Genomic DNA, 12,124 nt, shown 5'->3' with positions numbered 1-12,124 from the left:
ATTTACAATGCATGATTTTGAGCATCATTAAAAGGCATGTTAACTGTTCCTTTAATCTATTTTATTTCTTACTTTTAGACAAATCATTTCACAGTAGTTTATCAAAATAGAAAAATTTCTCTTGCACAACTTACTGTTGAAATCACATCTTACACCAAACCATTTTACAACCAAGAAGTATGATTTTTCATTCTTACCTAGATTTGTATTTCCTTCTGTTGCTCCATAAAGTTCTCTGATGTCCTTAATATTAAAACGATCTACAAAAGTCTTCCAAATATTTCGTCTCATGCCATTTCCAAGCATAATTCTCACCTTATGAGCTTTGTCTTCTGGTTTAGGTGGCACTGATAAGAGATAGCGGCACAGTTCTCCTATGTACTGGCCAATCTGCAATGGTGAACAAGAGAAAGTGTTTTCATATGACTGTGGTACAGTTCAGAACAGGAAACACAAGTAAGGAAGTATTCTGATCCTGTTTAAAGTATCTTAAAACAAATAACAAGGAAAAAACTGTATGGAAAATGACATGCTGATGATCATGTACTTCTTCATAGCTCTTGCTTAAATGAGGGACATATTTCCCTCTCATTGTGATCAAAATATCTCATGTTTGAAATAACAATAAATTAAGAGATTAGTGTTACATTGTAACTGCTTATTTCAACATCTGCTTTCATATCCTACAGGAGATGATGATGATGACCTATTATTATTATTATTATTATTATTATTATTATTATTATTATTATTGCACAGAATCGCAGAACATACACAGTATATTTACACAGTGATCAAATTTGATAACCATATGGTGTCCCTGCATGTAAGTCTTTCAGATTCTTTTCAAAGTATGGAGTGAGAAGTTCTCCACAATATCCCTTATTGTTTGTTCCAAAGTAAAATCAAATTGAGAAGACTATTTGTGAGACAGAATAGCTAACCAGTACTTACCTTCAGACAGATATCATCTTCACTATATGAAGGAATCTCTTATCCTGGGGCAGTCACCTGCTCATCCTTTTTAACCCTCACTAACCCACCCCTCTCTCTTATTCATCAAAGATACTGTTAGTTACCAAAGCTAGATAGTGTGTGTCTTTTCCTTTTGTTTACGTCTATCAATAATAGTAGCCATTTGGCCTACTTGAGGTAAGAACTCACCAGCAATTCTGTCTCATAGTTTATCATCTATTCCTCTGCATTGCAGTCACATACAGCTTTCACTATAACCTCACTTCATCAAGATGTGGGCATGCCCCATCATCTCATTCCATTATGGTTGTGTCTAAACCATTCATGATGTGGAAAGCCAAAACTTGCAATCTTCTTTGTTGGGTTTCAAATTAGGTGGGCATACAGGGATGGTTGTTTATTCCAGTGTTCTTTCCACTTCTCTGTGACACTGGAAACTCTGTAACACTGGAAACTCTGTGACACTGGAAACTCTGTGACACTGGAAACTCTGTGACACTGGAAACTCTGTGACACTGGAAACTCTGTGACCCAAAGACTGTCCCAAGATGGTTTGTGTAACTTTGGCATATAGCTGGTGTTGATTCTGGAAAGCGATATTTAGAATTTTTAGGGGACTCTTTCTTCTTAAGAATTTGCACCTTGCTAGGTTTTCTGCTGAGTTCTGAAGATGTAATACTGGATGGAACTGGGAAACACTGAATGGAAATCGATCTTATGATGTCAGCAGTGGTCCTCATGGCCTCACTAAAAAATGTGTATATCTTAAATGCTGTTCGCTCACATATGGGCACAAATTCAGCAGCTGCAGGCAGAAGTGAAATCTGAATATGTGCATTTGCTCACCAGCTATTTCTGGCCATTTTGTGGAGAGGGTGTACTCTTGATCCATTTTTCTTGGACAAGTTCATGCAGTGTTTCTTAAGCAACAGTGTCCAATCAATGATGACACCAAGATATTTAGTAAAGAAGTTATAAGAAACTTCAGTCCCATTGAATAAGAGATGTGACTTCCTGCATGCCTCTGTTATGAAGATGGAATACAGTGGTCTCTGTTTTATTTTTAATTTGCCTGGAGAATACTCTCTCAATGACTGATATCCTTGTTCTGGCATATTACTGCCAGGTCAGTTGTGTATTTGATTTTCTTGGAGTTAGCAACTAGAATGTCATAGGCAAGGAACCAGAACTGACCATGAAGGCAGGCATGAAATTACACCAACAAACCCAATGATGAGGCATTTTCTCCATACCATATAACAAACTGGCACCAGATCCACAAAACCTTAGCTGATTTGAGGTCTCTCTCAAATATGGATACTATTAATGTCTTAAGTGTTAGCATCTAAAAGCAGCAACTCCATTTTTTCTGAAACTGCTTTGCTTCACTGTGATTATCTTATCAAAGGGCTTTTGAGAGCAACTGAAAATTAGCCTCTACAGTAATTTGAGTGCCCTGCTGAGTGGAGAGACAGGTCAATAGTTAAGCTGCCTGAGATTCTCCATTGGCTTATTTCAAAACTGTGCTTATTTTGCCTTTCTTGATGATAAAGAAGCAGATGATTAAGTTGGGGTATGTGATAGCATGGTCACTAGGACTCCTGTACATGTGTAAATAAAAGATACAGCAAATAGACCAAGAAAAATCATCATTTCAGTAAAACACAAAAGAAAGGAAACTCTTTGATAATGTTCTGCAGCTAAACTACTAAACTACTCAAAACATATTTTGCGCAATGAAAGAATAAGCTTTATAAAATTAAAAAGGTAACTTTCAGTGAAAAAAATGTTGTAGGGAGGCAGTGTGTTTAAAATTGCACATCTGTCATATCAAAATCAACTGCTTTTCTAGCATTCAAAAGTGTGTTGTTCCATCTCATGCACTTTAGCACACTTGGGCCCTCCATGACATGATATAGACGGTGATCAAGCTGTTGCTGCTCAAGCCACACACAGACTTCAATGATTGCTTTCCGGATGTCATACAGCAAGTGAACTGGTTTTATACAATGCTGTGCTGGTATCAAATAGGCTCAACTGAATTCACATCTGCAGGTACATTAACCAATCTAATTGGTTAGTTTCTGCTTCCTGGAGGAAAATGCCCATGTGCTCAAACAGCATTATCTTCAAAGATGAACACTTGGCTGAAATACTGACTGTAGGGTCAGTCAACAGGTGGATGATCCTTGTCAAGCTACCTTCAACAAGTACAAAAGGCTGACCCATCAGGCTGCTTGACAGAGATTGCACTGGTCCATCACAACAGTTTGCCAAATAAATATGGTCGGTACTTTCTGGTGGCCAAAACAAATGCAAGGCACTCTCTCTCTCTCTCTCTCTCTCTCTCTCTCTCTCTCTCTCTCAGTTGTAGAATAGTCGGACTTGGAGGGACTCTGGAAGCATCACCTTTTCAGCACCTTCCTGTATTTACACTAGAACTGCATCTTTCCCATAACTGCTAGTGCCAGAGTAAAGTTCTGTCTCGGCATTCTCACCACACAATGCTAGGACTGGAGAAGTAGTTAGCGTTTCCTTAAGCGAAAGGAAAGGCATTTCTTGCACCTTATTTCAGGAAAACGTGGTGTCCCCTGCAGTATTTCTTGTTAGGGACTTACCTTGGCACAGAAGTCCTTTATAAACTGACGGTAGTAAGAGCACTAGAAATTGTCACATCATGAATGTTAGTGCTTAATATCTAAAATTTTAGGTGCTGGAACAAACCTCTTCAACCACCTTACACCCCCACCCCCAGGTCTGCCACAGCCATAACAATCACAAGTTTTTATATTTGACAGCTCGTGATAAAACTTAAAATAAGAAATCATTTTTTATAATTTGTTATATCCAATAGATCTAATATGAACAACAGGTGCTTCCATTTGTCCCCATAGCAGTGTCACTTCACTCCTTAGTTCTGCTCTATACATATTGGTACAAGTCAGTAGTCTTCATGACTATGACATCATGTTTTGAGCTGCTGCCAGTCACAACATTCAAACAGTTGCAATGTAGCTGCTCAGTGAACATGTGCCCAGTATTGATTAACAAAGCATTTAGTGATGAATGATGCTGAATATATTCCTGACCCATCAGGGTCACATACAATTCCAACTTACCAAAGAGTTAGGAAAAACAAAATACAATGTGGCATGGAACATGGAAGAAACAAGACTTTGTGGATGCACATTACAGACCCATGTTTAAACACTCCTTAAATCATTTATTCCTCATTGACACACTTAACAGGAGATGTCACCAAACAACCAGGTTCTTAAGGTTGCTGGCAGTAATCAACAAACACAACACAATACAACACAACACAAAATGAGTACCTCGCCCTATGCCCCTGCCCATCACATTACACTACATTGGTCATCCATTGTTTAAAAAAAAAAAAAAAAAAAAAAAAAAAAAAAAAAAAAAAAAAAAAAAAAAAAAAATTTGCTGGGAGGTGTTGGAATGCTGGTCTGGCAAAGTCCGGCCAATATTACGCACTGATGGAAATGCGAGGAATCAGAAAATCTGTGAGTGAATCTTAGTTCATCTGGATCATGATGGACTCCATTGCCATTCACCACATGCACCAAAATTTTTATTTCTTGGGTGGTGAAGGGGCACTTTTTTGGATTCAGGCAGAGGTCTGCAGTTTGAACACACTTCAGTGAGGTTGTCAGGTACCATAGATGTCTTCAGATGTCTTAAAAAAAAATGACATTGTCATCCAGATAGAAAAGACATGGCACCTATTTAAGGTGTCGAAGCAGGTTGTCCATCATACACTCTAAGATGGACATCAAGATTTATGAAGGGAATTCATTCCTGGTTAGCCTTGTCAACCTCAGTTTGCCAGTAGCATGTCCATAGTTGAGAAATACTTTGCTCCTCTCCAGCAATATACGCTGTTGTCAATGTGCAGCAATGGGTATACACCTTTTTTCATGATTTTGTTCTGTCACTGATAGTTAACATAGAAATGCCACATGCCATTTTCCTCCTTTACAATGACCACATAAGAGAACCAAGGACTCTCTGAAGGTTCAACAATGCCATCTTTAAGCAGCTTTTCCACTTCTTTCTGGATTATCTATCATCCAGGCAGCAATACACTATACAAGTGCTGGCCTATTCATGGATGATCCCCAATATTGATATCATGTCTTACCATGGACCAATTGGTGTTTCTTTTCTCCACTCTGGATTTGAAAAAATGTGAAGATTGATGCAGAACAGCTGGCAGTTGCTAAAATTGTCTCTCAGTCAAGCCGCATCCTTCTTGGTAGTTCAGTAGCAGCTTCCTCTTCTGCATTATCTGTAGTGGCAGCAGAGCATGATTCTTTGTTATTAGCGTTAAGCTGCCCTTTCTGGACTGGCTCAGATGTCACTACATGCATACCTTTGGGAATGAGTTGAGGCAGTTCATCACGATTACTGCTCGGACATTCTCCTTGAGATCCTACATTGCTGCCATGTTGTTGTTGTTGTTGTTGTTGTTGTTGTCTTAAGTCCTGAGACTGGTTTGATGCAGCTCTCCATGCTACTCTATCCTGTTCAAGCTTCTTCATCTCCCAGTCTCCCTCTACGATTTTTACCCTCCATGCTGCCCTCCAATACTAAACTGGTGATCCCTTGATGCCTCAGAACATGCCCTACCAACCGATCCCTTCTTCTGGTCAAGTTCTGCCACAAACTTCTCTTCTCCCCAATCCTGTTCAATGCTTCCTCATTAGTTATGTGATCTACCCATCTAATCTTCAGCATTCTACTGTAGCACCACATTTCGAAAGCTTCTATTCTCTTCTTGTCCAAACTATTAACCGTCCATGTTTCACTATCATACATGGCTACACTCCATACAAATACTTTCAGAAATGACTTCCTGACACTTAAATCTATACTCGATGTCCTTTCATGTCCCTCAACTCTTATAACTGCCATCTGGTTTTTGTACAAATTGTAAATAGCCTTTCACTCCCTGTATTTTACCCCTGCCACCTTCAAAATTTGAAAGAGAGTATTCCAGTCAACATTGTCAAAAGCTTTCTCTATGTCTACAAATGCTAGAAACGTAGGTTTGCCTTTCCTTAATCTAGCTTCTAAGATAAGTCGTAGTGTCAGTATTGCCTCACGTGTTCCAACATTTCTACGGAATCCAAACTGATCTTCCCCGAGGTCGGCTTCTACTAGTTTTTCCATTCGTCTGTAAAGAATTCGCGTTAGTATTTTGCAGCTGTGACTTTTCACATCTGTCAACACCTGCTTTCTTTGGGATTGGAATTATTATATTCTTCTTGAAGTCTGAGGGTATTTCGCCTGTTTCATACATCTTGCTCACCAGATGGTAGAGTTTTGTCGGGACTGGCTCTCCCAAGGCCATCAGTAGTTCCAATGGAATGTTGTCTACTCCGGGGGCCTTGTTTCGACTCAGGTCTTTCAGTGCTCTGTCAAACTCTTCACGCAGTATCGTATCTCCCTTTTCATCTTCATCTACATCCTCTTCCATTTCCATAATATTGTCCTCAAGTACATCTCCCTTGTATAGACCCTCTATATACTCCTTCCACCTTTCTGCTTTCCCTTCTTTGCTTAGAACTGGGTTTCCATCTGAGCTCTTGATGTTCATACAAGTGGTTCTCTTATCTCCAAAGGTCTCTTTAATTTCCCAATAGGCAGTATCTATCTTACCCCTAGTGAGATAAGCCTCTACATCCTTACATTTGTCCTCTAGCCATCCCTGCATAGCCATTTGATGTGTTCAGGGCATAAACAGTTGGAAATATCACAGTGTTGTCTTCTGCTCTGCAAATGCCTGTCTTTCAGTGGAGTGTTATAATTGACAGCTGAATATACACACCTTCAGAACTATGTACAGCTCGTATTGTGGTTCCTGACCATGTAGGCAATGCCTTTTATATTGCCTAATTGGAGCCGTGGTGATGTACATATCCTGAAGTACCAGGCGTTTCCACCAAACATTTCACATGGTAACCACAGTCAAGTCCAAATATGAAAGCAGTCTTGTCAATGAAGTCAACTCATAGCACTGAAAGCATATTTATTATGGACACCAATGTTCAGACAGAAAAGAACTGCCTCTTGGATGGAGAGTGCTGCTATTTAACTAACACTGAATATTCCAACATATGCAGATGCTATAAACATAAGAAATTTTAAGATTACAAGATACCATAAAAACCAAACAACAAATTATTGCTGGTGATCAGGTCTGGAATGGTGTCCCACAGTATGTTAGCCGCGATGTTAACGACTATGCCACACTGCATGCAACGCAGCTCACAGAAATACCTGACAGAAAAAAAAATTGTAACACCAAGAAGGAGTTGTGTGAAATAAACAAAAGTTGATAAAAATCAAATTGAACCAATCTTGATTGTGTTTTCAGATATTTTTTTTATTATTTTATTTATTTATTTATTTATTTTTAAGGAATTATTTGGCCCTTGCCTCAGACCATCTTTAGGCTTTTCACTGCAATTAGGACTGCTGGTGGCACAGATGGAGTGAGGTACATAGAAGTGCTTTTGTGCAATGACAACCGTACTTCTGCGGATCTCCTCCATGCAGCCCCCCCCCCCCCCCCCACCAGTAGCCATAATGGAGGTGGGAAGCCTGAAGATGGTTGAGCAAAGGGCTGAAACCATTTGCTAACAAACAAAAAATCTGAAAACATGATTGAGACTGTTTTTGTTTTATTTTTAGTATTTTATACTGATCACTGTACTCCAGTCACAGCATGCTTTCTGAAATTTGAAAGTTGATAGGTGTGTTTCTACATCTGAAAGATGACGTCTACTCAAATTTCACATCAGAGTGGCACTAGTAACACGTTTGCTTTAAATACATGCTTTAACGGTCCTGAGCATTATTTTGCTTTGAGATTGGATGTGGTGAGCTGATATTAAACAGGAATCCCTTTAAGGCAACAAAAATGCCATTATCAGCACATCACTGAGTTTGAATGAGGTCATGTAATAGAGCTATGAGAAACTGGATGTTCCTTCTATGATATTACAGAAAGATCAGGCAGAAATGAAGCCACTGTACATGATTGCTGGCAGCGGTTGTTGCAAGAATGTATGTTCGCAAGAAGACCGAGCTCCAGACGGCCACAAGGCACAATAGAGAAGGAAGACCATTGTGTTCAGTATGTGGCTCTGGTGCATTATACTGCATCTGCAGCATCAATCTGAGCAGCTGTTGGCATCACTGTGACACAGTGAACTGTTAGAAATCCATACTTCAACAACAGCTCTGAGCCAGACATCCTGTAGTGTGCATTCCACTGCTATAAACCACTGCCATTTGTGACTTCAGTGACCTCAAAAGACAGCCCACTGGAGGGCAGGATGGAGAGCTGTTGTGTTTTCTGATGAAAGTTGCTTCCGCCTCAGTACCACTAATGGCTGTGTATTGGTTACAAGGAGACCAGATGAGGACCTGCAACCAACCTGTCTGCATGCTAGATACACTGAGTCTACACCCAGAGCTATGGTCCAGGGTGCAATTTTGTATGACAACAGGAGCACTCTTGTGATTATCTCATGCATCCTGTCTGCAAATTTGGAGATGCACTCCCTTCATTATGTCATTTGCTATGACTGCAGATTTGTGTGTCATTCTGGTGATTCAATCTGTTGTGCTGCCAATCATGAACAGCATTCCAAGGGGTGTTTTCCAACAGGATAACATTGCTCAAATACTGTTGTTGTAACCCAAAATGCTTTACAGTGTGTCAACATGTTGCCTTGGTGCCTTGATACGAGATCTGTCTCCAATCAAGCACATATGGGACGTCACCAGACGACAACTCCAGTATCATCCACAAACCACCCCTGTATTGAACAACCATGTGCAACCTGCATGGAACTCCATTCCACAAACTGAGGTCTGCTACCTGTACAACACATGCAAGCACATTTTCATGCTTGCATTCATTATTCTCATGGTTATACTGGTTATTAACGTACCAGCTTTCCACATTTGCAATGGCTTACCTCGTGCTTAGATTAACTTGTGATTTTGCGATTTTAATCACTGAAATATCTTACCTAGATAAATTTATTCCCAAAATTTGATTTCTCTACACTAATCTTTTTTTGGGGTTTTGATTTTTTTACATCGGTTTAATATATTTCAGAATACACAGGAAATAGTACTTTAAGATTGAATAATAATTTTTTTTTTGTAACTTTTATCTAACATATGCATAGGAAATAGTATTTTCAGACTGAATAATAAAATTTATTTTGCAACTTTTATCTAACATATACACAACTGAAATGCAATGCAGCAGAGATAGGGAAAGGAAACTGTGTGGGGTCATTTAAAATTAAGCTACTGTTCTGTGTTATATGTTTATTAATTCCAAGAATTTCCCATGGTGTCATCTTTGTAATTTTCATAATAGTATTTGTAATGTCACATTGTATATCAAGTGGGCGTTTTACTGTTAAAAAAGATGTTCTGCTTGTCTATCCTAATCTCCACCTGCTCTCATGTTCTAACAATCTGACAGACACTGCTCTGCCTGACAGACCAATATATACTTTTCCATAGTGTTTGCACATGACCTTACACATACAAATCAGTGCCAAAGGGTCAATTATTCATTTATGTATTTGCAAGATTTTAATGTTTTTGTAAGTTTGTCTTAAATGTTGATAACATCTGCAATAGTGCAACAATTTTGTCATTATTGACTGGCGCTTGTTGGTCAGAAAATGAGGTCTTATAATTTTATGCAGTTTCTTTCTTTCTCCTTTTTCTTTGTAGACTGTTTTCTATCAGGTCAAAGCCACAGTCTTTAGTGAAAGTGATGATTGATTGTCTATAAGTTTGTCTGAAAGGCAGGTTCAGTTAATGAAACAGATATTACCTTGTGTCATGCAGATCACAGTGGTTTGCAGAAAATAGAAATAGTTAATGAGCTTGTACACCATGGAGCAGAAATGCTGCATGTTTGTGCTGGGAACTTGCGGGGATTACAGTATAGGTAGATGTTATTTTTCTGGAAATGCTACACAAGTGTTTCTTTTCGTTAATATTTAAGTTAAGGGCCAACAAATTTACAGATGGATCTCTGAGCTTCATTGTGAATTCAGTTGTATAATGTTGGATATTTTAAATGCTGAAAGAATGTATTTAACTGATTAGTAGTACAACTCCATAAACACAGTACATCATCAAGGCAAAAATCCCCATTAATGTATGAGTACAAAATAAATGATCAGTCTTTGGAAGCAGTAACTTCAGTCAAGTATCTGGGTGTGAATATTTGAAACGATCTCAAATGGAATGATCAGATTACACAAGTAACGGGTAAGGTGAACTCTAGATTGTGGTTTATTGATAGAATCCTGAAGCGATGCAGGCCTTCAACAAAGGAAATAGCTTACAATACGTTAGTTCATCCAGTCTTAGAGTATTGTTCGTCCGTATGGGACCTTTACCAGTTGGGTCTGATTCAAGAGATTGAGAAGGTCCAAAGAAGAGTGGCCAGATTTGTGACTGGTACATTTAGCCATCACGAGAGCGTTACAAATCTCATAGAAAGTTTGAAGTGGGACACACTTGCAGATAGACGATGCTCTAAACAGAAGGGGCTGCTCACTAAATTCCGAAATCCAATCTTCACCGAGGATGTAGAGCATATATTATTACCACCAACTTTCAGATCGCGCAATGATCATCATTCAAAGATAAGGGAAATAAGAGCTCATACTGAGGCGTTCAGACAGTCGTTTTTCCCTCGCACGATCCGCAAGTGGAACAGAGGAGGGGCAATATGACTTTGGCGGGTATTGTGCTCTCCACCACACACCGCTTGGTGACTAGCGGAGTGTATATGTAGATGTAGATGTAGATCTCCATATCTGATCCAATATTTTATATATTTTATTCTGAAACTTGGGGGGGGGGGGGGGGATTGCGAGGGTCAGTTTTTATTTGTAGTTCATTTTACATTGTAAATAAGCTCTATGCGAAGTGTCACCCAGCTCAGGCTCTTGTTTACAAGAATATTTATATATTCTGTACAGTCTTACCATAACTTCCCTATTATGATCCAGCTCATCTGTATACCGTTTTGTTTTCTATTTATGCTTAGGGATAATTTTGATTAATGGTGAACAAAAATACCGTATTTCAGAAAATTATCAAACATTGCTTCTCCAAGCACCCTTCCCAGACCACGTGTTGTATACAAAGTACCAGGTAACGTCAGCTAACCTGTCAATAAATAGAAAAATATATTCATCTTTCTTGTCTCTTATCCATGTAACACAGACTTAATGCTGGCTGATGTGTTGGACTTAGATAGCTGATCACATCAGAATGTTAAAACTAAGGGTTCATGGTCAGCTAGTGCACCACTAATAAGTCTGACATCATGCATATCTCTAGAAAAACTAACTACAATGTTATCCAAGCAGGCATTATTCAGTGTGGATCTGTAGTTTGTACAATGTAAATTTAGGGATCTTACTATATTAAAAAATGTTCTTGTAACATGTTCATCCTTTTTGGTCATTTTAATGTTGAAATCACTACACACAATGACTTTTATCTTATTTTCAAAATTTTCCTCATAAGCAGTTCAAATCTTTCAAATAATATATTTACATCTCCTCCTGGAGATCTATATAAACTAATGATTATGGTATTTGCTGCACTAAGTCATACACAGGTAAATTCTCCACCTACTTCAGTATAGTAAGAGCTAACATCTCTTCAGAAAACATTACAGTATCTCTAACAAATATTTGTGCACCTCCATTCTCTCTTTCATGTCGACACGTAATATCAGCAACAGTAAAACTTTGAGGAACAAAACATTCTACCTGGCCGTCTGTCATCCAGTATTCTGATACACATACAACATCAACATTTTCAATATTACAAAAATGTTCTAATTCTAATATTTTCTACATAATAGAGCAAAGATCTCTTGCATCACACACCCCGCCCCAACCCCTCCACCCAATTCAATGTTAAATTGAGTTTCATTTATGCATATGTTAGACAACAATAGCAAAATCAACTTCATTAGTCACTTTAAAATGCAATTACTGCCTTCATATTTTTAATGCAATATTTTCTATTTTCCTTTGTAAGTGTGCTATATCTGTAT

At 38.5% G+C, this 12,124-nt stretch overlaps 1 protein-coding gene across 1 annotated transcript in view; it reads right to left on the bottom strand.

The window, feature by feature from the left end:
* Window positions 1-12,124, bottom strand: part of LOC124608137 (long-chain fatty acid transport protein 4-like) — a 325,190-nt gene that overhangs the window by 39,171 nt on the left and 273,895 nt on the right. Inside the window, exon 6 of the mRNA XM_047139962.1 lies at window positions 198-390. Coding sequence (XP_046995918.1) covers window positions 198-390 — 193 coding nt within the window. The remainder of the gene's footprint in view (window positions 1-197; window positions 391-12,124) is intronic.

This window comes from Schistocerca americana, chromosome 1 (assembly GCF_021461395.2).
Source record: "Schistocerca americana isolate TAMUIC-IGC-003095 chromosome 1, iqSchAmer2.1, whole genome shotgun sequence".
Taxonomy (NCBI): Eukaryota; Metazoa; Arthropoda; class Insecta; order Orthoptera; family Acrididae; genus Schistocerca; species Schistocerca americana.
The sequence above is the reverse complement of the archived record's forward strand: the minus strand, read 5'-3'. Positions and strand labels throughout refer to the sequence as shown.